Source organism: Lipophrys pholis (genome assembly GCF_963383615.2).
Source record: "Lipophrys pholis genome assembly, chromosome: 7".
NCBI lineage: Eukaryota > Metazoa > Chordata > Actinopteri > Blenniiformes > Blenniidae > Lipophrys > Lipophrys pholis.
Genome location: NC_137638.1, coordinates 3,405,505 through 3,432,255, shown reverse-complemented (window position 1 = coordinate 3,432,255; position 26,751 = coordinate 3,405,505). Strand labels below are relative to the sequence as shown.

The 26,751-nt window shown below is 43.8% G+C and overlaps 1 protein-coding gene across 1 annotated transcript in view; it reads right to left on the bottom strand.

Moving 5' to 3' along the window:
- Positions 1–25,032, bottom strand: part of LOC308111775 (protein crumbs homolog 1-like) — a gene marked incomplete at both ends in the record, with an annotated part of 31,324 nt that extends 6,292 nt beyond the window's left edge. The window contains 7 exons of the mRNA XM_080466798.1: positions 832–1,779; positions 6,595–6,708; positions 7,465–7,617; positions 8,681–8,820; positions 10,079–10,274; positions 11,244–11,939; positions 24,963–25,032. Of these exons, the coding sequence (XP_080322924.1) occupies positions 832–1,779; positions 6,595–6,708; positions 7,465–7,617; positions 8,681–8,820; positions 10,079–10,274; positions 11,244–11,939; positions 24,963–25,032 (2,317 nt within the window). The remainder of the gene's footprint in view (positions 1–831; positions 1,780–6,594; positions 6,709–7,464; positions 7,618–8,680; positions 8,821–10,078; positions 10,275–11,243; positions 11,940–24,962) is intronic.
- Between the last annotated feature and the right edge of the window lie 1,719 nt (positions 25,033–26,751).

Below are 26,751 nucleotides of genomic sequence, written 5' to 3'. Positions count from 1 at the left end.
GTTTCACGTGACAACACCCGATGTGTTCCCCGCAAAAAGGTGTTGTGTTTACACTGCAGCAGCGGACACAGTGACAAGGATGTAGTTAGTATGATGGGCCACGGGCGGGCGCTGTTGCTTGTTTTTGTAATGAAACCACACAGACGTGTGCAGAGAACAATACAGTATAAACGTCGTGTAAACAGACGAAAGTGAAGAAAGTTTTGCGGATGCACTCGTGTTCGTTGTCGTGTAAATAGGGGCCGAAGTTACTGGCAAATGTTTTTGAATTTTAAAAAATCTACTTGAATATTCATCACATCACATCCATAGAGCATCTTCCTCCCGCTAACATCCAAATTATAGAGCATCTTCCTCATTCTAACATCTAGATTATAGAGCATATTCCCCCCACTAACATCCAGATTATAGAGCATCTTCCTCCCACTAACATTCAGATTATAGAGCATCTCCCTCACACGAACATGCAGATTATAGAGCAGCTTCATCCCACTAACATTCAGAATATAGAGCATCTTCCTCACACTAACATCTAGATTATAGAGCATCATCCTCCACTAACATCCAGATTATAGAGCATGATCCTCCTAACATCAAGATTATAGAGCATCTTCTTCCACTCACATCCAGATTAAAGAGCATTTTCTCCACTAACATCTAGATTACAGAGCATCGTCCTCCACTAACATCCAGACTATAGAGCATCTTCCTACTCGAACATTCAGATTATAGAGCATTTTCTCCACTAACATCCAGATAAAAGAGGATCTTCTACCCAGTAGATCACTTCATTTTAAAATCAAGTATAAAGGACGTAGTTGGTCCAGGTACCTCTCTCGCAGTGCTCTCCGTAGTACGGCCGGTGACACTGGCAGCTGGCTCGGACCCACATATCAACACAGTCTCCGCGCTGCATGCAGGGGTCGTCCTGACACCAGTCGTGTTTGCTACAGCCCAGCTCCAGGCCTCTGTTGTCCTCCCTCAGGAGGTCCTGAGGCAGCAGCAGCTTGTGGTCCACCGTGAGGTCCTCCATGCAGCCAATGAAGCCCCTCCCACTGAACGACTTGGCCAGGTACTCCGGTGGTGCTCCGCCCACGTACAGCTGCTGGAAGGAGCTGGGCTGGGGGAACATCAGGTGGTTGTAGCCCTGGTTCTTCACCTGGCAGCCCCCCTCACAGCCCGGCCCCGTCACGGTCAGAAGCAGCCGCTCGTCCATGCTGGCGTTCACCTGGTGCCACTCTCCGTCGTTGAGCGGGCCGGGGTAGACGGCCTGCAGGGTCTTCCCCAACTTCACCCTGGCCTGGACGGAGCCTCCCACCAGCTCCAGGGAGAAGAAGCGGTCGGCGGTGCCGCGGTGGAGCAGCACCATGTCGGGCAGCGTGCTCCTGAAGCGCAGCTGCACGTGGAGCCCGTGGTCGTCGCTCTGCCGCTTGGTCCCGTTCCTGGACAGGGGCAGCAGCATGTGGACGAAGCCCTCGGAGCTGAAGGAGAAGGTGGTGGAGGTGTTGCAGCGCTCACCGCTCCAGCCCGCCGGGCACTGGCAGGCGTAGCTGTGCTCGCCCCCGGGGGTCAGGACGGGGACGCAGCCCGCCCCGTGCTGACACTGGTGCCGCCGGCAGCCCTCCAGCACCACGTCACAGTCCCGCCCCCCCCACGGCTCCTGGCCCGGCTCCGGCGCCGGGCAGTGACACTGATAGGAGTTGGCGGCGTCTTTGCACGTGGCGCCATTCTGACAGGGATCGCTGTCGCACTCGTTGATGTCCACCTCACAGTGAACGCCTGCAAGAAGAGACACCGACGTTTAGTATACAAGTCAAACGTTGCCTGCATCCAGAGATCTAATTAACAAGGTGGAAATGTTTCTCCAGTGGGATGCAGGCCAGAGCAGCACATCAACAGGAGATTCTCCTGCAGATCTCAGGAGGAAATGGCCCGAGGAAACGATTATTGACTGATTAGCCCTCAATTAGGTTTGCCGTAGAAGTAATTGTCATAAGTTAATGAGCGGATCATTGAAATAGAGCGGCATGCACACATTTAGATAGATTACAGGCCAAAGAGTCCACCAGCAGGTCAGAGCCGCCTCATCAAACCCTATTCAACATTAAGCCCTGGCAGCAGCAGTCAGCTCGCATTAACATAGTCCTTCAGAATACTCCACACCCCGGGAAAAGCTGTTCATCCAGGCGGTGCCAAGGCTCCACCCTCACACGCCGGCACGCAACTTTCCTCCACAGCAATGGAGCACTGAAACAGTGCTGTACCAGACTGTACCTGTCAGCCAGCAGGGCCCCCGGCAGCAGCTCAGCAGTAGCAGCAGCAGCAGCGGCAGCAGCAGCGGCGGCCTGCGTCCCCCCATGATCCTCTCTGCTGCTGGACGAGTGACACCACCGGGTCCTCTCTATTGCTTACACAGCACAAGTCCCTGCACTCCTCCGCTCTGTACCAGGCGGGCAGGCAGGAGTGATTACAACGCAGCCCTGCCCACCTTTTTTTCTCTCTCTCTCTCCCTCCTCCATCACCACCCCCACCCCCCCTCCCCGTCCACTTCGCCCTCAGAGCGGTAAGCCTCCAGCCTCCAGCTGGCTCCTGTCAGTGTTTGACATGAGGAATGCTCTGCTGCAGTCCCTCCCTGCTCGCTGCTGCAGGACGGAGCTGCAGGACGGAGCCAGGAGGAGGTGCTGCAGGTTCAAGGCCCGAGGTGAACCAGAAAACAGAATTCTAACAAGGACGTTAAGAAACTAAAAATCAGCTCTCTACCATCTGGAAATTAAAGGATTTCTGAGCAAACAAGATTTGGATGCATTTCTTTTCACGACGCTGGATTATTGTAATGGTTTCAGAGCACATCACACCTCACCAACACCATGAGGGTGGAGCAGATTACCGCTGAGCGTCAATCTCTGCACTGCTGCCTGTGTGGCCAGTAATCCACGTCAAAATCTTGTCTTCTGGTCTCTAAACATTTAAATGGCCCTGAGCCTGAAAACATCTCAGATTAGCTAGGAGAATATGACCCATCCAGACCTGAGGTCCTCAAGAAGAGGTTTACAAAAAAACAAACAAAAAAACAACAGCACCCACTAGTGGCCAGTCAATCTCACTACATCGTTCTCAGTGCTTCTGTTCCCATTTTAATGGACGTTGTTTTCAAAACGCAGCAGTGTGACGGCAAAACTTTTCTCAAATGCAAATGCTGAAAGCGCCACTTTTTCACTGTTGCCGTGGTAACGGGGCCTTAACGTTCTCAGAGTCAGAAGAAAGAAGGTGAGCAGCTTTCAGTCCCTACGCTCCTCATATGTGAAGCAAACTTCCTGAAACACACTTTGTTTTAAATCAGGCCTGAAAACCCTCTTATTTGTTCATGTTTACATATTTTGTCACCTTTATATTTCACTTTATTCATTTTCCTTTCATGCCTTTCTTAATTTCTCCTCTTTATTGAATCGCCTTGTGTCTGAACGGTTTCTATAGAGAGAAACTTAATGATAACTTTCTACAAGATGACCTTCATCTGGATCCACAAAACATGTGGATATATATTTTCCCTCCAGGGATCAACAATCCAATCCAATCCAGATTAGATGCGGAGACGATTGTTCTGCTTGTTTTTCTGGATCAGCTTGACAACTTCGGTATGGGCAAAGTCAGAAATATATCTATTTCAATTAAATGTATTTCAAAATATATAAAAAAATCATCAAAATAGTACAAAACTTGGAATAAAAAGAATATAAAACATCCAAAATATATATTTGAATTAAGTATTTCAGTAATAAGTCCATAGCTTGTTCAGGTCAGGAAGAATGCAGGAGAGATCAATATTTTCTCAGCTGGAACAAACTGAGAAAAGTCTGAGAACTACTGCAATACAGGTTTGTTAGTTTCCCTCCACCTATCAAACGCTCTGGTTTGTGTCTTTATTTGGATTTAACTTTCCAAGTTATGCATTTTTTTTTTTTTTTTAAAAAGCACAAAAAAACAGCAACTTTTGTTTGCAGGATTAAAAAATTTTTTTCTATATCTTTAAGAAACATATATGTTTCTGTGAGAGCTGCAGGAAGTGACTAAAGAGGTGCTGAAGACACTTTAACAGGTGAGAAAAGAAATAAGAGAAAAGTTTTTCATGGACTGGGGACTTTTCAGGGTCGTGATGTGAGGCTGAACCAGCAGGGGGGGCTGCGGGTTCGAGGCTTAAGAGTGAGCAAGGCTGCGCTCTGTTCTTTAAAATGTACGCATGTGGTGGATTTTTGCATTATATATATATATATATAGCGGTGTTGGTCAATTTCTTTTGTGTCTTTGAAAGGTATAAATCATAAATTTACTGTTGATTATACTCTGAATAATCTCTCAGCTTCAAATTTCCTTGTAATTGGTTAATCAAGTTCAGTTGAAGTTACATCAGTTAGTGGGAGGAAGTACTTTAATATCTATTAATATCTCCTCTGCAGTGAAAAAGTAAAAAGTTGTGTTTTTCAATACAAAAACAAACAAACTTTCAAAAATTATCTACAAGGGACTAAACTGAGTGACATTTGTTGATTTCATGCAAATTGTTCCCTTCATTTATGTTTTCTGGCACCATCAGCAAACGTAAGTGAGGTGGAGGTTGACAGCGAGGTGGAGGTGAAGGGAGTTGGAGGGAGGTGGAGTTTGACAGCGAGATGGAGGTGAAGGGAGTTGGAGGGAGGTGGAGGTTGTGAGCAAGGTGGAGGTGGTAAGCAAGGTGGAGTGAGGTGAGCGAGGTGGAGGTTGTCAGTGAGGTGGAGGTGTTGAGCGAGGTGGAGTGAGGTGGAGGTGGTGAGCGAGGTGGAACGAGGTGGAGGTTGTCAGTGAAGTGGAGGTGTTGAGCGAGGTGGAGTGAGGTGGAGGTGGTGAGCGAGGTAGAGGGAGGTGGTGAGTGAGGTAGAGGGAGGTGGTGAGTGAGGTAGAGAGAGGTGGAGGTGGTGAGTGAGGTTGAGTGAGGTGGAGGTGGTGAGCGAGGTAGAGGGAGGTGGTGAGTGAGGTAGAGAGAGGTGGAGGTGGTGAGTGAGGTTGAGTGAGGTGGAGGTGGTGAGCGAGGTAGAGGGAGGTGGTGAGTGAGGTAGAGAGAGGTGGAGGTGGTGAGCTAGGTAGAGGGAGGTGGTGAGTGAGCTCCCCCTATCCTGGATTATCTGCAGCCACCTTGTGGACAGGCGCCACAGAGACATAATCCCATCATATTTTGGAGCCATATGGAGGCTCCTCTTTCTTCGCTGTTGCACGAACGTGTTCCTCCTCTGCTGGTGACACGAGACCCGACGGGGGAAGACCCTTGTTTTGCTCACACTCCTTCGTGCATCACCCGTTTTTTCTCCATCAGGCTTTTAATTAGGCTCCTTAAGCAGCTTTCCTGTAATCTCTCCACCCCCTGACAAATTTCTTAGGAGACCCTCCGTTTAATGCCCAAGATGAACACCCGGCATATGGCACCTTTTATTGGCTTTCTTATTCTGTGCTATGCTCCTCCATACCATATGCCCCCTCCGCTCGCTGTACATCCTTGGCTTCCGCACGTCTCACGCTCATAACACCGTTAGCAAATTAGCCTCTCGCCGCCTCGATGGGAGCTTTTGGCCGAATTCCTCACTTCCAAGTCCAGATTTCAGTGTCTCAAGGTCAGCTTTTTACTGCAGCTCCTCCTGTTTTGACTGATGCAGTGACAAATCTCCTCTAATGAGGAATTAATACCTTGGCTGGCCATGAGGAATGATCAGCAGGAGGAGGATTAGGCCTGTATTGTTTGGCTCCCGACACATAAACAGAAGCACATGTGATTAAAACCGACGACAAACCTCAACAAGATGGAGTAGAGTGTAAAATGATGAGGGAATCATCATGTCATCCAGAGGAAGATCACTTTTTTTTTTTCATGAATGATTATTTAAGGTTTATATAAAACATGTGTAGGTGATTAAATGTATTAGTACTCGCATCAATTTGATATAAATGTCGGTTTTCCTTGTAGTTAGTCATTGAACAGCTTAAGAAACGGTTAATTTTGATTTCTGACAACGTTCTAAATGAAAATGCATAATTTTTCATTTCAGAAAAATTTTGAGTTTACACAGCAACATTTGGAAAATGATACGAGTTTGGTATTGACCCGATACCAACCGCCGATACCGATCCAATATCAGTACTTTTTTTTTTTTTTTTTAAATTCGAGGTTAATACATCACGATATTGCAAAATCTGGATGAATTTTCGTGGCCTTTAAGTGTTATCTTGTGTAAATGATTTTTCCTTTGGTTTATTAATTAATTGAACCTCAATCAGAATTTGGAAAAAGATAAGAGGAACAGAAAATACTGTATTATCATAATAAAAAGTTGTTGTTCAAACAACAGTAACAAAACAAATTTCTCCCAGACATTGTAATGTCTGGATTTTTTTGCTTAAATAAACCAAAGTGTGCAAAACTATCACTCAGAACAAATTATTAATATTACTGATAATTGGATCGATCTGCCCACCACTCGTCATGAGACGCTGGAGGAAACGTTGTCGCCTGAAAACAACACCTGTCCTCAGTGGAGGACGTTGTGTTGGGAGGTAAGAGGCTCCTCCTACCTGTGAAGCCCTCTGGACACAAACATTGATAGGAGTTGACCAGGTCCTCACAGCTTCCTCCATGCTGACACGGAGCGGACCTGCACTCGTCCACGTTCACCGAGCAGTTGTCCCCTGCAGGAGGAAAACAGGAGGGACACTCAGATCGACGGTAACATCGTTCCACCAAGAGCTCGTCCACAAAGCACGATTCTCACTGGACAGATGAGTGAGTTTGACAATCAATCACTGACGTTCCATTAGTTTGTGGGAGGAAGATGCTCTATAATCTGGAGGTTAGTGGCAGGAAGATGCTCTATAATCTGGAAGTTAGTGGAAGGGATATGTTCTATAATCTGGATGTTAGTGGGAGGAAGATGCTCTATAATCTGGATGTTTGTGGAAGGAAGATGCTCAATAATCTGGATGTTGGTGGGAGGAAGATGCTCTATAATCTGGATGTTTGTGGGGGAAGGTGCTCTATAATCTAATATTTGTGGAGGAATGTGCTCTATAATCTGGGTGTCTGTGGAAGAAGATGCTCTATAATGTGATATTAGTGGGGGAAGATGCTCTATAATCTCGATGTTAGCTGTGCGGAGCTGGTTCACGGCACTGCATAGCCATTGCATTAGATTATACATTAGGCCTCATGAGGAGTTCTTCCTTCAGTAAACAGGAGTGGAAGAATAATAGTAACAAAGCTACTCTTCATTGAATTGGAATAGTATTAATGCTGACAGGCACATCATCGCTCTGCAACTCCTCCTTTTCACCCCGACAAAACCGCGGTGACCCTTCAGTGACTGTCGCTGTGTTCCTGGTGTGATAAACATGGCGCCGTTCCAGTGGCGCACAGCTTTGTCATGTGACTTCCAGAGCGAAGCTCACCGGTGAATCCGGGCACGCAGCGGCAGATGAAGCCGGCCGCCTCTTCGTAGCTGAAGTCCGGGATTTGGGAGCGCTGTGCACATTCGCCATCGTTTTCACACGGATTCTGCTCGCACTCGTCGATGTCGACCTCGCAGTTCTGCCCCTCATAACCTGAACACACAAACAAATCAGTCTCTTAATGTGGTATTTCAAATTCAACGTTTCAAGTTTTGAGTCCTAGTTTCAGAAAAGATTTGGGTTTACTCAGCAACATTTTGAAATAGATGTAGGTTTCCACAGAAACTACAAAAATGCTGAAAATGATGTTAGCGTGTTGTGCCACTAGTGGGCGCTGTTGTTTGTTTGTTTAATGAAACCACACACACACATGCAGCAGAGAACAATACGCCATAAACACTAAAAAAGGGAGACATTCTAGTGAACAGTGTTGGATTATTATTACGGTGATTGTCAAAATAAAGTCCCAGGAGAATATGGACTGGGAGTCACGACACTTTGGAGGAAACATTGTTGTTATTGTCTGTCTACTGAGCATGTGCAGAAGAACGAGTTACTACAGCCATGGTCCACATACGTAGTAGCAGCGTTTTAGAAAATGTTTCCCCGTTTCCACAGAGATTGTCAAACTTGGGCCCCGTTTACACGACAATGAATGGGGGGCCCGCTTATACAACACCGGTGTGTGAATCCACTTTCACAGTCGCGATTCCCTCCTCCAGAGACTGCCGGAAGCTATGGAGGGCTGTCACTGCGCATCCGCGTATCCTCCCTCCCGTTGAAAATAGTTCCTTCTGCTCATGTGGCAGTAAACAAACATGGCGGACCCGTAGCAGCATGACTCGTGATCTGTATTCTAGTTTTATCGTCCATATCGGTAGTTCAATAGTTGAGATTCACCCCTGATAGCATACAAATGTCGGGTTCTTTCAATTCACTTCACGTTTATAGCGTATTGGTCTCTGCACATGTCTGTGTAGTTTCATGACAAAAACAAGCAACAGCGCCCTCCCATGGCCTGGCAGACTAACTACAGCATTGTCATCAGTGTCTGCTGCTGCAGTGTCAACACACCGCTTTTTTTTAACAGATTAGGTGTTGTCACGTGTGACGTCGTGTAAATGTGGCCATGGTGTGGGACAGAGTCGGTGCTGTGTGGCAGGTGGGGGGATTCCAGTTCTGTCAGTTGGTTGGAAGAGGGGGTCTAGGCGTGTACCTGGCCAGCAGAGGCACTGGTACTTGTTGATGCCCTCCAAACACGTGGCTCCATGCTGGCAGGGGTCGGAGGCACATTCAGGAATATCCTCCTCACAGCGTTCCCCTACGAAGCCCGTCCCCTCACAGTCACACTGGAAGCTACGGACAAGCAGAAGAGGCACAAGCAGGACTTTTCATGTGAACTCAGTGAGGTTTTTCTCTGTGTGTCATCACGCTCATCTCGCTGCTGTTCCAATCACGGGTACGACTGCACCAGGTCTTCACTGCGCCTCCGACTCATCCTGTGACTCATCCCCAACGGCCAACGCTAAGTGGATTAATTCTTATCCCCGGTCAACTTTAATGTCTGCCATGCAGACGTGAGGCTGGATGACAGGAGGCTCAGCGGGAGACGACGTAAACAAGGACACTGATTACCGCTGTGAAGGCAGCACGCTGCTCGCTGGGCTAACTGTTGTCTCCAGCGCCTCATCAATCCTGAATTCACTTCTTCACTCCAACACAAAAGATTTATAAATATAAGTAACTTAGATTTATTTACTTTTGATAAACAGCATCCCAAAGAGACTTAGTCATAAATAACAAGTACTTTTACAACAACACATCATCAGTGGGGTAAAACACAACAATGCTAATCAAGTGTTCGTAACCGATTGTGCTAATGTAATCAATTTCAATTTCAGTATCAGTTCTTGCTCAAGTACATTAATGTTTGAAGTTTACTTGACTATAATCCATGGTAATTTCCAAGGCAGTGCCTCTTTAATCCCAAACTAAATTAGTTTTCCTGACAGGAACACAAAAGCAGCACTAGCATTAGCCTGTAGCCACAGTAGCTGTGATTAGCATTAGCACGTGCTGAAATATCTTCCTTTTCTAGGAGCTGTCTGCATGTTGGTAGTCTTATCGCAACTGGTGTGTTGCTGCACATTCTAGTCTCTATTAAGGGACATTAACATTCAGGGAGCATCTTCCTCCCACTAACTTCAGCAAACATCCAGATTATAAAACATCTTCTGCCAGCTAGTTGAAGCGTGTACATTTATATCTCTCTGCTGAGGAAGCATAAAACTGTTCTGGTGACTCATCGTCCCTTTGAGACCAAAAAGCAAATGTTTCACGAAGAGCTATGGTTCCTATCTTTTTCTAGAAGATTTACGAAAATTGAGAAACAACCAGAAATTACAGAAACTGAGCTTTGAGCCAATGTACTATACAAGTGATGTCCAATCACAGGTGAGATTTCATGGACAGGCACTGTCTCATTTCACATTTAGAAACCGTAGATTTTTTTGTGTAATGTAGTAGTGTGTGTGTGTGTGTGTGTGTGTGTGTGTGTGTGTGTGTGTGTGTGTGTGTGTGTGTGTGTGTGTGTGTGTGTGTGTGTGTGGTCTACCTGTTGACCCCGTCTAGGCACCGGCCCTCGTTCAGACAGGGCATGCTGGCGCACTCGTCAATGTTGACCTCGCAGTCGCGGCCCTGGAAGCCGGCCAGGCACTCACACGTGTACATGGCGACGTGGTCTCGGCAGGTGGCGCCGTTCTGACAGGGAAGCGCCTCGCACTCGTCAATCTCCACCTCGCAGTTAATCCCTGCGGGAGACAGAGCCGGCGGCGATGGCAGCGGGCCAAAGGCATCAGATTGGCAACACGTCTAATTATCTTAGCACACTTCCTGCAACAACATCACCGAATGAGAGTGGAGCTGCCAGGAGCTCCGCGATTCTTTTATTCAAAGAAGTACTTTGAGACTTTGAGAGGTGATCACAGGTGGTGGAAGAATGACGAGTCATTTTTAGCCTATTTGAAGCAGCTTTCATTTGAAATTACCGTATTACTGCGCTTATTCGTTTTGAAAAGAAACCGAATACATGGATATTAATCAAAATTGGGCATATAATATCCATTCTTTTTTTTTATTTAAATAGATGCACAAATTCTCATAAACCCAAATTTGGCCCTCTAGCAGTGAGGATGGCATTTTTGAGCTCTCATAAAGGAGGAATTCCAATCAAATAAGCAGAATTTATAACAATCCAGTTAATCCTTTACATCATTCAGCTCCAGCTCTATAAATCAAATAAATAATGTGCTACAGTTTGGTGCTCTGGTATCAAAGTTTCCACTTAAGCAACCATCAGGTAAGACGCAAACAGAGTGGATTCTGTAGAACTGGAGACAAGAAAATCCTAGTCCTGGACTCTCCCCAGGTCCCGGAAACACAGAGGAGAGGACTGCTGTGTATTTTATTCAGCAAGTATCCCATGTGATTTCTCCCTTGTTGGTCTCCAGCAGTCATATGACTTTGTGCGTTACTCCGGCCATATCAAAAATGTTTGATATGGCCAGGATCACTCCGATTCTTGTCCAGAACCAGTGAAACCTACCATCGCAAACAGAGCAGATCAGGAGAGATTTTTTTTGTCCGAAACCAAAAATAAAATCAGTCCCAATCTGCCCTTTTCACTTTCAGGACTCGTACCGAATACAATCGTGCTTGAAATCAGTCATTCACAAGCTCCCGGCACAAAAAGAACAGTCAGTGATGGAGCAGCGTATTACCTTTAAACCCTGGAGCACAGTCGCACTGGTAGTGGTCCACCTCATCCAGACAAGTGCCGTTGTTCTGACACGGTCGGGAGGCGCACTCGTTGATGTCCAAGTCGCAGTGGTAGCCTTGAAATCCAGGCACACAGAAGCACTGGTAGGCATTGATGCCATCTTTGCATATGGCTCCGTTCTGGCAGGGCTCAGACAAGCACTCGTCTACATCCTCCTCACAGCCGGGCCCCTGGTACCCTGCAGCGCACCGGCACCGGGGCCCCGAGTCGGGGACATCGACGCATGTCCCACCATTTTGGCAAGTTTGATCTGCGCAAGTGGTCACATTATCCTGGCAGTCATCCCCTCCCGATCCGATGGGACAGTGGCAAGAGTATCCGTTCAGTCCGTCCAGGCAGTGCGACCGAGCTCCCTGGCAGGGGTTACTCTCACACTCATCCACGTCTTGGGTACAGTTGAGGCCCATGAAGCCGTCCGGGCAGAGGCAGGTGAAGTCTCCCGTCCCGGGTGTGCTGGTGCAGTTGTCGCAGGGCGCCGTTAAGCAGGCGTCGTACAGCTCGTCGCAGTTCTTGCCCATGTACCACACGGGGCCTTTAGGGCACAGGCACACGTAGTCGCCCATGTGTTCCAGACATGTGGCTCCATTACTGCAGGGCGAGGATAAACACTTGTCTGCTGCAGCTGTGCACAGAAGACCTGGAACAGAAGGGAATGGACAACTCTGATCAACATGATTGCTCGAGCAAACAGAGCCAAAGAATCTTGAACAGTCAGAAATGTACTCAGAGTTCAAACCAAATCAACTACAAGCATAAAGATAACTGATAGATTTTTATGTCCTTCTGAAACCTGGAGTATATACAGTCATACAGGTTGTGTATACTCCAAATAGAGAGACCTGTCAGTCGTGGAGAGCTTGTGGTCCACGAGACCCTAACCTTCCCCCTATAAGCTTTAGCTGGACTACCGAGGGGCTTCTTACGACCCTGACCTCTAAAGTGCTTAGGAACCAATCTGGTGATGAAAAGTAACAAGCCCCTTTTTCCTCTGGACTTAAGGTCGCAACAGATGGTGTAAAAAGTAAACTTATTACACGTCCGAGGTGGCAGCTGTCAGAGTCATCAATGAAAGTTTAACTGGCCTCGTGGCTCAGGACTTCAGACTGTGAGGATTTAAGCAAGTTGTTTCTCTCGTAGAGATTTCCTTCATTCTCTGGAGAAGCCCGGCTTAAATAATTTGATGTCAGCTACTCGGTCCATCTGTTGGATTCCTAAGCTCAGCAACTAATGATTGTGAAAGTCAAGGGAGGCTCACGGGCCTGACGGTGGTCCTGGCCATGAACAGGAGGTGGGTCTTCCAGGACCAGGATTCCCCAGATCAATCGGACGCTGTGCAAAAAGAAGGGTGGATTGGTCCTTGGATGATGACAAATCATCATTGGAAATTTTAATGCAATTCAGGTGAGTAGTTTTAGCAAAAAGTTGGGAACATACATACATACATACCTACCTACCTACATACATACATACCCACCCATACACCCACCCACCTCAGCCAAAGGATCTGTTTTCAAAAAGTAGCATTTTCAGTGGCTCTGACCATCGTTGTTGTGTAAATGGATCCCAAAACGCCACAGAAGTTTTACTTTTTCCACTTGAAAATGTCGCACAGAAGGGGCCTGACAGTGCTAGCAGCGTGAGAGATGTCCCACTGTGATTAGCATTAGCCTGCATCCACAGAAGTTGTGATTAGCATTAGCATGCTTGAGGACGAGAGGATGAGAGCAATCTGATCTCCCCTCCATCGTTCCCTCTGTTAAAAGTTGGATGAAAAGCTTCGGGGACTTGACTTATTTGCAGACGGTGCTTTATTCTCAAGGCTTCTGTTGGAAAAGTAACAGCGAGATGTTCATTCCTCCCAGAAGTTATAGCCTATAGGCGGCTGTTATCAGCTTCTTAAGTGATGAAAACACCTGAATGTGGAGCGGACCACTCCTCCTCACACCTTCCTCCTCTGAGCCTCCTAACAAGCTGTTTGATTTTCACCCACAGAAAAAAAAAGAAAAAAGAAAGGTACGCAGTCACAATCTCTGTGAGGGGGCTCTGCATGAGAAACATGTTGCTAACGACAACATCGCACTAACGATGTGTTTGGATCTGCCTCCTTTCCCAGTTTCCACTCCGACACCCCCGGTTCCTCTCACATGCAGCTGCTATCGCCTCCTTTATCTGAGCCTCTTCTTCTTCTTCTTCCTCCTCCTCCTCCTCCTCCTCCTCCTCCTCCCCCTCCACATCCAAACATCTCACCTCTCCCACCACCTCCTCCGCCTCTGCTTTCCATAACCTGATAGATCCTGAGAAGTGCGGTGTTGTTTGAAGGGGCTTCCTCTCGTTTAATTTGTGTGCCAGTAACAAACCCAGCGTGGCGTCTGCAACTAAATCTCGTCAACAAGGAGTAGGAATCATTTCTGTCTTTTAAAAGTTACTCTTGTCTATAGTAATTTTAATTTGTATTATCTTCTCTCGGATGCAAATATGCTAATTACATCAAATGGCATAAAAACAAAAGACAAGCGTGAGAATATATCACGAAAAACATGAGGTTGAATCTATCTTTCATATCAACCTGCGGTCCGGGACCCTGCAGTACTTGTGCCATTCCTGTGGTGGCGCTGTAACACTGCCACAGAAATGGAGAAAGACACCAAAAACAGAAGAGAAGAAGACATGTTGGTTGGCCAATTTAGCACATGCAGGTTAAGGTAGAGAGAAGGCTCAAGACGGAGATGCTGACCCAGCATTTTTTTGAGATTCATCCAATCTGATCGCTGGTTTTTCATAATTTCCTGTTTTGCACTAAATGTTTGGGGTTTTTGTTCTTTTAATTTATGTATGTATGTATGTATGTATGTATGTATGTATGTATGTATGTATGTATAAAAAAGTTTTTTAGAAATTTTTTTTAAACTTAATATAATTTTATTATTTAAAATTTCTGATTAATTTCAAATGTTTCAGGTTTTTTTGGATGGAACACGCAGGCCGAAGAATTGTTCAATTCAAGTTTAGTTGTAATTGTATCAACTAAATTACAGTGAAATCAGCTAAAGCAGCTTTAACTGTTGAAAACAACAATAAAACTTTATTTGGCTGATTATAGTAAAACTTGATTCTATGCGGGTTCATAAGTTTCAAAAGTTAAACATGTTTCGGTCACAAAGATCCAGATCAGATCCCAGTTTGTGAAAACCTGGGAAGATCTGTTTAACTCTGGATTCAGTTTTTATTTTTTTTACTTTTTTACACATGTATTGTATACTGGCTCTGTACTCGGGCACATTTTACAATTATTGCCAATACTGTGCAATGTCGTCTTAATAAAGGCCAGCTTGAGACACATTTCCAGCAGCATCGCAGCATGTGGAAGAAAGGATGTAAACATCATGTTTGACAGAGTGTGTGGTCTCACTCAGGGTGGAGGTGAAGGTTTAGCATGTTTCTCCGCTCTGATCTCACTCTGAGCTTCATGTTTATTCTGAAAGCGTCACTTCCTGTCTTCTCCGTTTCCCCTCCTCCGCCTCCCTTTTTTGGCTCCAGCTGGCACAGACACCACATTCATTTATTCTTGTACCTCCTTCACGTCTCCCCTAAAACTCCCAATATAAACCAAGTGCTTTTCTAATCTCAGATAACTCTTCATGCCGAACAAGAAACGCAGCCGTCAAACAAGAAAACATTCCATTAATGTGTCTTTATGGTTTAAGTTGGTTAGGGTTAGTTAGTAATTTACGAAATCTGAGAAAAGTTCACAAATTATTAAAATATCATTTTATAATAAGATTTCAAACATTTTAAAAGTGTTTATTGAACTAAATGTTAACTTAAAAAGATGCTTTTTGTTTTAGCTGATCTTTTATTGTACAACTTCAAATCATAATTAAATACTGCCAGATAATTCATTTTAATTAATTTATGAAAGAATTTCCTTCTGGGATTAATAAAGAATTTCTATGCAATTCTATTCAAAATTGCTATGATTGACCGTTTGTCCAAAGTAAAAATATGTAAAAAGTATGAACAATAACAATATAAATAAAATTATTTAATAAAAATAAATGTTATAGAAAAATAAGAATTTAAATAATGAAGTTAAAAATATAAGAAAAGAAAAATTATTAATCTAAATAAAATTGATAGATTAAATTAAATTAAACAACTTAAATAAAATAATTAAAATTAATTAACACTTCCACTTTTTAAACTCTTCCTAAACATACATTCTAATTCATTTTCTTTTAGATGTTATTCACCAGCAAAAATTTCTGGTAAAACTTGCAGATTCCTTGTAGTGCGTCACTCTCACTCCTTCCAACTCTATTTTTGAAGAATGATGTTTTATCCTCCTCTTCATGCTTGACCTGTGAAACTGCTCTACATCACATCGGACCACCCCCCCCCCCCCCCCACACACACACACACATTAATCCATGAATCCTCCTGAAGGGGCCAAACGGGGACAGTGAGGGTCTTCTCACTCTTCACCCCTTCATCCAAATCTAATCAAGCCCTCACACATTCCTGGGAGCTGATAGCAGCCCCTCCCACACACACACACACACACACACACACACACACACACACACACACACACACACACACACACACACACACACACACACACACACACACACACACACACACACACACACACACACACACACACACACACACAATCCATCAGGCGGAGCAGCAGACAGCTCCGGTCCAGGCTCTGACTGGTACCAGCAGCTCAGCCCGACACAAACACTGAGCAGAGCCGCCGGCCGAGCGTCGGCAGGTAGACGGTGTCAGGACGCTCTCCAGAGACCTCCGATGGGTGGGTGGGGGGGGTAGGGGTGGGGGGTCTCTGTGATGGGAAGCAGCGATTCAACCTCCTTCGTTCCTCTTTAGATAAACGCTCACAGCTGATCTGAAAGTTATTTTGAGAAAAGCTCAATTGAACAATTGAAAAGTTTGATGTGTTGATAGAAAACAAAATAAAAAGCTGATCGTTGCTGTTTTATTCTTACCGCGGGAGCTGATAGAGGAGGAGAACGTGAACTTTAACAGGCTCTTTCTGAGAGAACACCTTTCATTTGCTCTTATCTTAGCGGCTCCTGCCACAAATAAATTAGTTCAATTAAAGAATATTTACCTTCTCCAACTAAACCTGTTTTTGGCCGCATGTTTTTATTTATTGATTTGTATGTATGTTAAAGTATTTACTCGGTTGTGGACACACCGGAGCGCCGCGGTTAGCCGCAAGTCAGCACGGAAGCTGCCGCGTTAACTCCGCTCTGGAGCTCGGGGCTAATATCTCAGACGGGCAAGTATCCAGAAACACCGGGGTGAGCGCATTGACTCGGGTCGTGGTTTATCTGTGTGCGCCGCTCAGTGTTTCACACAGTGATGTTGCTATTAGTGATGTTAGTATGGATATAAGCTAATATGCCAGCGATGCTAACTCGGTTCAGCAAACAAATGTGGCGCTGGCGAAGGTCTGCAATCTACCGAGTGTAGCTCTAGTTGATTCTGTATAGGAATCTGAATGTTAAGGCTTTTAACTTAAACGTTTTCTCATCATTTAGGTCTTTTTTTTTCCCATTTATTTGTCCTTATAGTTTTCTATTTCTTTTCTATTTTTAATAGTTCTTTATGTTTCTGTCTTTTAAAAGAATTTTTTTTTTTTAATATTCTGGGTTATATTTCTTTTTATTTTAACTTCAGCTTGTTTATGAATCTTTTCTTTTTCTTTCATTTATGCTTTGTCTTTCTTTTTTCTAACTTTCTTCTGTGTGTGCTTTTTTGATTGTTTCTCTGTGTTGCTCTTCTTTATTGTCGTCTTTTCACTGTAGTCATAATTGACGACGGTCTGTTGGAAAAACCCAAAAAACAAAGTTTTAAAGGAAGTGAAGACAGTCTGTCCTCTCTGTCCCTGGCTTGTTTCAGTTTTTTAAAAAGTGTGTTGCTCCAACCAGCCAATCAGAAATCAAACCCTATATAGTGTCATCGGGGGTTTAGCCAATCCCAATCAAGGAAGGCTCCTCCCTTTGACTCCTCCTACAATTAGGCAGCTCTGCTCTGGCACATGGCACCACGGGAGGAAGTACTTCCTCCTCTTCCCAATATGGCCATGTGTGGGCGGAGCCAGTCCAGCTCACACAGACACAGCAGATTCTGAATGCAGCTCCTATGATGCAATATTCAAATGGAGGAAAATCTAGGAAAAGCTGGATTTGGGGGAATAAACCTTGAAGACAATGTTTTTGGAGCAACGAGACATATGTGAAAGTGTTGAAAAGCTGACTAATATGATCCTTTTAAATAAAAAAAAGAAATGAGCAAAGAGCAAAAAAAGTACTTTCAAAAGACTTGAAAAAGCTGAAACTGTGGTAAAATCTCATAATTTGTGTTGAATTCATGAACGTAAACCCGAGTTGTTTTCATTTTAGTCATGAAGGTCATGAAAGTGTGTCGGGGTTTTCAGTCCCAGTCACAGCTACTGTGATCACAAAGTCACACAGAGAGTCAGCGGGTCGGGGAAAATGAAGCCCAATGAATCATAGAGACCCCCCCCCCCGTTCCCCCCCACCCCACTCGACCCCCATCACTCCCCCCACCCTAACCCGACTAACGCACAAGTTGAGCCCAGAGGAATTTTATTGAAGAGTCTGGCAGCTCGGCCGGCTCGGCTTTGTGCCCCTGAGGCTCCTCGGCAGGTGGCTGCTGCTCTGGACAAAAAAAAACTCCCCCCCCCCCCCGACTCAGTGCAGCCTGAGACGTACAGCTTTTTGTCTCCTCACAAAGGCTGCGTCACGTCAGCAAGTGTTCCAGCCTCGTTTGGAGACGAAATACGTCCCAACAAACTCCTGGGGCAGAGCAGAAAGGATCATTGACTCACCCAGGCCCTCGAAGATTTCACACCCCTCACTGGCTCACAGTTATTCTGATCACTCAGGCCATGTTTTTCAACGTTTTCAAGTGACAACACAAAACTTCCGTCGCATTTTGGGAATCCGTTCACGTGACAACGATGCTTGGAGACATCGTTGTCACGGTGCTCTGACTCCGTCTCCGAGGAAACAGAGGACAACTCAACTTTTATGAAACGCTGCTACTGGTCATGTACACCACGGCCGCAGTAACTAGTTCTTCTGCACAAAATAAAAAACTATTTAAAAAAGTTTCTTCTCCAGTGTTCCCTATTGTCCAGGGACTTGGCAGTTTTATAGTTGACAGTCACAATAATAACAATCCAACTTGGTCGCCAACTAGTGGCACAAAATACTAACTACATCGTTTTCAGCATTTCTGCCATTTCCATGGAAACGAGCATCGTTTTCATGTGAATGACAACATTTTCTGAAACAAAAACGTTACAGATACGGTTTCGCTTTAAATGTCGTCGTGTAATAAGACTTTAATTGTTGTGCTTTGTTCCAACAGAACAACAATTACCAAAAGATATAATATTTTTAATAATTTCCTCAATGAAATAACTAGATTTGAGTCGTTGAGATCAGTTTTAAGAAGTTCTTCACAAAGCCTGAGATGAAGGTCTTAATTCATCATTTAATACCAAAATACATCCAGTTGATAGTTTTGTTTTATAAATTGATAGCAAATGATTCAAATGTGTTAGTTAAAGTTGAACATTTTGCCAAAAATGTCAAAAACTGTTAGTTGATACTTATTTTCTCGATAAATTAAATTAGATTTTTGAGCTTCAGAAAGCTAATAAAAGCTGATTTGAAGCCAAAAACATTTTAGATTTTTTAGCCCAACAGTAGAACTTTCATATATTCATTTGTTACACTGATTCTTATTTGATTACATTTGTTCTCTGTATAATGCAAAAAACCTCACAAATGTACACAAGACTAAGACAAAAAAAACCTTACTAGTATTTTATATCCTATATTGTTGGATCAAAAGTCTAAATGTTTTGCATATTTTCCAGAATATGAACAGAATTGTAGATTATCTGATTTTGTCATGATCAAATGCACACAAACAAAAGATAGTTATCGCTAATTTTCTCCATAGATTTGATATTTTTCTTAAAATTGTTTTAAAATTGCCCGAAAACAGTTAAAAATTTTCTTTTGAACACTAAAATTCACCTGAAATGTCTCATTATTTTATAAATAAATTGTCTGAAACTGGAAGATATTTAGTAAGTATTTTCTTTATGCTAAGTCTTGGTCTTTAAGAAGCCAGAAAATGATTTCAAGTGTTTCCCAAATCTTTGAATGCAGACTAAATGTTTTTTATTTTGTCCGGGTTAAGAGTCAAAAACAAAGAAATTCAGTTGTTACTTATTTTTTTCCATAGAAATGGTTAGATTGCATATCAGTATCTCCTCACCCACAAATAACATCCAACAAATAGAAATTATTGAGTGGACGGTAATTTCATTCTTAAAATGCTTTGATATTAGTGGTTATTTTCATGTTTGGAAATGGTTATAAATATACATGTGCTAAAGTTTAAAATGTGTTATTTTGTCCAAATCAAAAAAATAAAACCAGCAGATATTGAATTCACCACCGTCAAGAACTAAATTGTAGCATCTAAAATATGAAACTGAATTGTTCAATCTTAAAATTTGGGCTTTTTAAATGACGATCAGACCAAAAACAGTTGATTAACCATCAGAATGTTTCTTCACTCACTACCAGTAAAGCAACTAAACAGCAAATCATCCAACTGTTGCAGCTCAGATCATTTTTATCACTTTGATTCTGGTGTTTTTCATGTTAAAACAAAAACTTTCAGCTGGAAGGAGAATTCTCCTTGAATGAGTCAGTTTTACCCCGACAGCTCGTTAAACTGCCCCGACAAACACACTTGTTTCCTGCTGGGGGCATCATCTGGAGGTGACAGCGCTGAGGAGGTTGTGAGGAGGAGCTGAGAAGGTGGTGAGGAAGTGGTGAGGAGGTATAGAGAAGAAGAGCAGAGGAGGTGCTGAGAAGGTGGTGAGGAGGTATAGAGAAGAAGAGCTGAGGAGGTGGTGAGGATATCGAGAGGAGGTACTGAGGAGGAGCTGAGGAGGTGGTGAGGAGGAGCTGGGAAGGAGCTGAGGAGGTGGTGAGGAGGAGCTGGGAAGGAGCTGAGGAGGTGGTGAGGAGGTATAGAGAAGAAGAGCTGAGGAGGTGCTGAGGAGGAGCTGAGGAGGTATAGAGAAGAAGAGCTGAGGAGGTGAAGAGGAGGTTCTGAGAAGGAGCTGAGGAGGTATAGAGAAGAAGAGCTGAGGAGGTGAAGAGGAGGAGCTGGGAAGGAGCTGAGGAGGTGGTGAGGAGGTATAGAGAAGAAGAGCTGAGGAGGTGAAGAGGAGGATCTGAGAAGGAGCTGAGGAGGTGGTGAGGAGGTATAGAGAAGAAGAGCTGAGGAGGTGAAGAGGAGGATCTGAGAAGGAGCTGAGGAGGAGGTGAGGAGGTATAGGGAAGAAGAGCTGAGGAGGCTGTGAGGAGGTATAGAGAAGAAGAGCTGAGGAGGTGCTGAGGAGGAGTTGAGGAGGAGCTGAGAAGGTGGTGAGGAGGTATAGAGAAGAAGTGCCGAGGAGGTGTTGAGGAGGAGTTGAGGAGGTGAAGAGGAGGAGCTGAGAAGGAGCTGAGGAGGTGGTGAGGAGGTATAGAGAAGAAGAGCTGAGGAGGTGCTGAGGAGGAGTTGAGGAGGTGGTGAGGAGGTATAGAGAATTAGAGCTGAGGAGGTGAAGAGGAGGATCTGAGAAGGAGCTGAGGAGGTGGTGAGGAGGTATAGGGAAGAAGGGCTGAGGAGGTACTGAGGATATCGAGAGGAGGTAATGAGGAGGAGTTGAGAAGGTACTGAGGAGGTGAAGAGGAGGAGCTGAGGAGATAAAGAGGAAGAGCTGAGGAGGAGCTGAGGAGGTGCCGAGGAGGTGGTGGGGAGGTACAGAGGACATAGAGAGGAGCTGAGAAAGTACTGAGGAGGTCAAAAGGAGGAGCTGAGGAGGAGCTGAGGAGGTAAAGAGGAGGAGACCAAGACTCCTCAGTACATTTGAGAAAGTTGTAAACTAAACACTTTCTCCTACTCTCCCTCTTTGGTGTGTGTGTGTGTGTGTGTGTGTGTGTGTGTGTGTGTGTGTGTGTGTGTGTGTGTGTGTGTGTGTGTCTCCTGCCAGCTCTCTTGCCACGCTCCTTAATACCCATCACCCCTCCATTCAAAGCCGGGAACAAAAAAAAAAAAAAAAAAAAAGCAGTGCAGCCGGACGCTCAGCTCGTTTCCACGGCGACGGGCAATAATGCCACCCGCAGCCAATCCCTGAGCTCTGAACGGATCCTCCGACGCTGCTGCACACAGAATGAGGGTCGCGGGAAAAATGGGTCACTCTGGGTTTTCATGAAGTGTCGGGGGTGCACCGTGCTAACACACCCAGACACACCCCGACACACACACACACACACACACACACACCCCGACACACACACACGCCGACACACACACACCCCGACACACACATACAGAACTGGGCGGCAAACTTAAAGCAGGAATACAAATCAAGTTAATTCAGTTTCTCATCCCAGTGTGAAGCAGGAAGTTACCACATGTACATATAAAATACACCTAATACATGTTGTTCCCGTACTGCACATACTCATATATATATATATATATACATATATATGTATATGTATATATATAGAAGCCCAGTTGTCATATAAACGGAACCGAAATCGTTTGGCAATGCATAAACTGAACATTATTTCTGATCTAATGCTGGAATTTATGAGTCAAACCAGGAAAATAAAGTAAACAGCAAGTTATCCTCTCGTTGCGTCCAACACTCATCAGTGCACAGTAAATAAAACCTACATGTGCACTATTATGCAGTGTTATAGAATAGTATTATAGTATTAATACTGGGTAATGGCAACTACACTGCCTGACCCCCCCCTAAAAAAAGTTGCCATTTAAAAAAAAAGCTCACACTATAATATAATGTAATATGATATGATATATGATATAATATAATATAATGACCTGGTTGTTCAGTATATCCAGGAAGTCAGCTGACCTCATTCTTTGGGGTCGTAGTGTTGCTGAAGCTAAACCTGACCAGCTGCAGAAGCCCCACATCGTAGCACTAAGCCTGATGGGTGCATCCCTTCATCTGCCTCTCTTCTTACCCTGATGGACCCGTCGCTCTGGAACTCTCTGGAACTCTCTGGAACAGAGTAAATCTGGCTGATCAGACCACATGACGTTCTTCAGTTGCTCCCAGACTCCAGTCTTCATGCTCCCCAGCAAACGGAAGGTTTTCCTGGTTTTCTCAGGAATACACAGCTGCTCAGTTCCAGTCCTTTGAGTTCCCTTTGCCTTGTGCGTGTGGGGGAATACTCTTACTTCCACTATGAAACACAGCCCTGACTTCCTGGACGATGTTCCCTGACTATCCTTCCAGTTTTTACAGTAATAATGCTGGAATGTTGGATAAGCTCGGAACCCAGTTTCAGTAGTTTCTGCAACTTCCTGAGATGTTTTCTCTGCCTGATGCATGCCAATGATTTGAACCTTCTCAAACATACTAAAACCGTTTCCACAATCACGGGGCGCGTCTGTCCAAATGATTACCTCCGTCAACAAATATTGGCCGAAGGTTATGTTTTAGTCTGCGTGTATTTATTTATTGGTTTGTATGTATGTATGTATTTTACCAACTTTACGCAAAAACTAGAATCCCGAACGGCATGAAATCTTCAGGGATGATTTGTCATCATCCAAGGACCAATCGATTCGATTTTGGGACGTTGACGGATGAATAAATCCCCTAAAACTGTGAAAATATTTCCCATATAAAGCGGATGGGAGAGGCAACTCATGGAGGCTTTTACCTATTTTCTCAGTTAAATCCAGGTGGTGACTTTTCTTTGGGCCCGGCAGTGTATTTTCCTTCAGTACACATTATTTCTGATTTAACGCAGGATTCTGTTATATTTCTTTAAAGCAAATATTGTTACCACACTATTATTCACCAATACAGAGTCCATGGTTGTACGCATCCCAGCAGCAGCCTTCTCATCCCAACTCGGACAGTTTCCCAATACTTTGATGCTGAAGTGAAGAAAATATGTACTGTGTAATATGTCACATGTTAAACTGTGTCATCTGAACATCATCTATGATTACAATGAATGACTTTATGATTGAAACCAGTAAAATGTATTGTTGCAATACTATTTGTGTTGCGACGCCACAAACACACTGATGAAGTAGTTTGGCCAACAAACACATTTAGGTCGAATGATTTAAAAGTAATCCAAATACATCATTATAACTAAAACTACAGTTAAAAGTTTCATTTGTTGCTTCACATTGAACAAAAACATCCTCTACTGTTTCAAATAATCAAAACTTTATGGTCTCATTCTGTTTTTTTCCCCCTAAAAAGTTACTAAAGAAACTGTATCGTGGTGCTCTATTCAAATAAAAAATGTGCTTTACAATAATATTTTAGTCTTTTTTTGCATATTTTGCCAAGTACACTTAGTTAAAATGGGTAAACTGAAGATCATGTGCAACATATAACTACAACCCTAACCCTAAATAGTGGTTATTGTGTTTTTCTGGTAATTTCATGCATTTATGCTGATACCAGTTACTGCTTGGCCCTGTACAAAATTATTATTTATTAGTACTTATTTAACTTTAACCTGTCAGATTTCTGTGTGTAGCTACGTTGAAAGAATTTACCCCAGGAAATAATAAAAGTATTTCTATTCTATTCTCTTCCATGTGCACGAATTTGTGATTAAAACGAGTGAAATAAAGTAAAGAAAACTACTATTTACTCCATGTACACACACTCAAGCAGGCTTGTGCACCTCTCACATCAACATCCACATGAACCACCCAAAATATACACATAAAACACTGTAATGATTTAAATGTGATGTAAACAAACATTTAAAAGTTGGAGGAGTTGCTTTACAGTTAAAACATCCTCTATTGTTTTGGGTGATCAACAACAATCAACAGCATTTTGAGTTTTTCTATTTTTCCAAAATAATAATCATATTTGCCTTTTGTTGCACATTTTGCAGGAGTCAACTTAATAAAAATGAGTAAACTGAAGATCGTCTGTGATCCATTTGCATGAATTCATTATTAACATTTGCAAAATACAGTAAATAAAAGTATTTACTTCATAGCTATCATGTACACACAAACAAACACTAATATCACCACAAACAACCAACAACATAAACATGCACATAAAAAAAAACACTGCAACGATCTAAATGTAATGAAAACAAACTGAGCTTTTAAAAGTTGGACTACTTGCTTTACAGTAAACAAAAACATCCTCTGCTGCTCTCGCTGATCAAAAACTTATTTTGAGAGGCCAGTTTTTTCTATTTTCCCCCCAAAACACCCCATACATGTATTATTGTGCTTTTTATGCCACGTACTGGTATAGTATAGCGCTGTTTTATGTACATGTCAGCAGGAAAGTTTCTTAAAAGTGTATAAACTGAACACCTTATGTGACATTTGGAGGATTTTATCATTAACACGAGTGTGATGGTGTTACCCAGCTATGATGTCCTTCCAGGGTGTATTTGTGTGGTTTGTTTTGAAAAGGACGCCGATGCAGAGCAGCACAGCCGAAGTTCTCAGCTCCATCAGTGGCCTGGAGGTTTTCTCCGCTCTGACTCACCTAGTTTGAACATCATCATGGTGATCAGCACCGTCCTCTGATATCTGGACCAGGCTCTTCCAAACTCCATGGCGAACGCGATCTGCTGGGGGTCTCATTCAGGGGGTTCTCCATCCATCCAGCCCGGAGTTAGCTGCTCCTCCTGCTGCTGCTCCTCCTGCTGCTCCTGCTGCTCCTCCTGATGCTCCTCCTGATGGCGGGGAGCGCCGCCACCTTCATGCCGGACCCCGGAGACTCTGGGAATACGGTGAGAGCCCAGTGAGTGTTGTGGGTGTGTGTGTGAGTGTGTGTGTGTGTGAGTGTGTCTCTGGGGTAAAGCAGAGTAATCACCCCAGCAGAGGGTGGAGAGTGGAGGTGGGGTAAAACACCGGGGTGGATTCCTGGAGCGGACCCATTCACTTACTGTTCACTGAAGAGACTCCCAACATGTGGTGACAGTGGTTTGGTTGGCAGAACCGGTTTTCTCTCGGTCGGAAGGGTGCAGGTTCAATTCCCTCTCTGGATACATGTTGAAGTGTGCTTGAGCAAGAATGGATGGCTGTCATGCCAATTACTTGCACCAGTTACTTAAAAAAAAAAAAAAAAGCAGTATATATTAGTTGCAGAAAGTATCTTACCTTCCTCACAGTTAAAACTGAAGTGAAAAGATTCTCTGCCTGCAATGTTGTAGTCAGGTTGGTAACCGTGATCGGTAACAATGATTGGACGGACTTTCAAGTGAAAACGCACTATTTCAAGTTTCAGGTTTACGCAGCAACGTTTTGAAAGCGGTGTCCGTTTCCACGGAAACAGCAGAAATGCTGAAAACCATGTAGTTAGCATGCCGAGCCACTAGTTGGTGCTGTTGGTTTTTTTTTTTGCAATGAAACCACACACACACGCATGCACCAGAGAACAATACGCTTATAAACGTAAACAACGGGAGTACATGAACATTGGCAGGGGCGAACGACCAATTTGGATTGTTATTTACGGTGACTGTCAAAATAAAACTACCAAGTCCCGGGGGAATATGGACTGGGAGTCATGACACTCTGGAGGAATATTTTGGACAATGGACAATGTTTTCACTGAGTTATTGATGAAAATAGTTATTTATTGATAAAGTAGTTAATTTGAATAACATCTGCTATGAGTTTAAAGTTTTCAACTTCCTGAAAAGGAGTACTTTACTATTTACTGAAAATCATCAACATGAGCAAGAAAAAGTAATTTTTATAGATAAATTCAGGACGAAATTCAGAACAGAGAATTAAATTCATACCTGAGAATGCAGGTTGTTACATAATTTCACTAGTTACTCCAAATAAAAAAGTAATTAGTTACTTTGTAATATACTTGCAGTGTTCCTTATTTCCCAATTAGTGGGAGGAAGATGCTCTACAGTCTGGATGTTAGAAGTTAAGTCAGTTAGTGAGAGGAAGTTACAGGTAAAGTCAAAACTAACTGCTAATCCAGCATGCTAATGCTAACCAACGCCACCGTGAATACGAGCTAATGCTGATGTCACTTACAGCATCACATCTTATCTCCAACGGTCAGGAGCGACTGAGATAGTTGAGGATTGATGATGTGCTCCAAGTAAACAGAGTTTTAAAACTGGAAAAATCCAAAGTAGAGGCAACAACCTGTAGTGATGCTAATGCTAAATGCTAAAGCAAGTCAGAGAGAGACACGTTAGCGCTATGGCATCATAGCAGTCACACAGAGTGCAGAGCTGAATGGAAAAATATAGAGAAACTGTAGATTACATATTGTAATTTGAAATCAAGTATGAGTACTCAGTTAA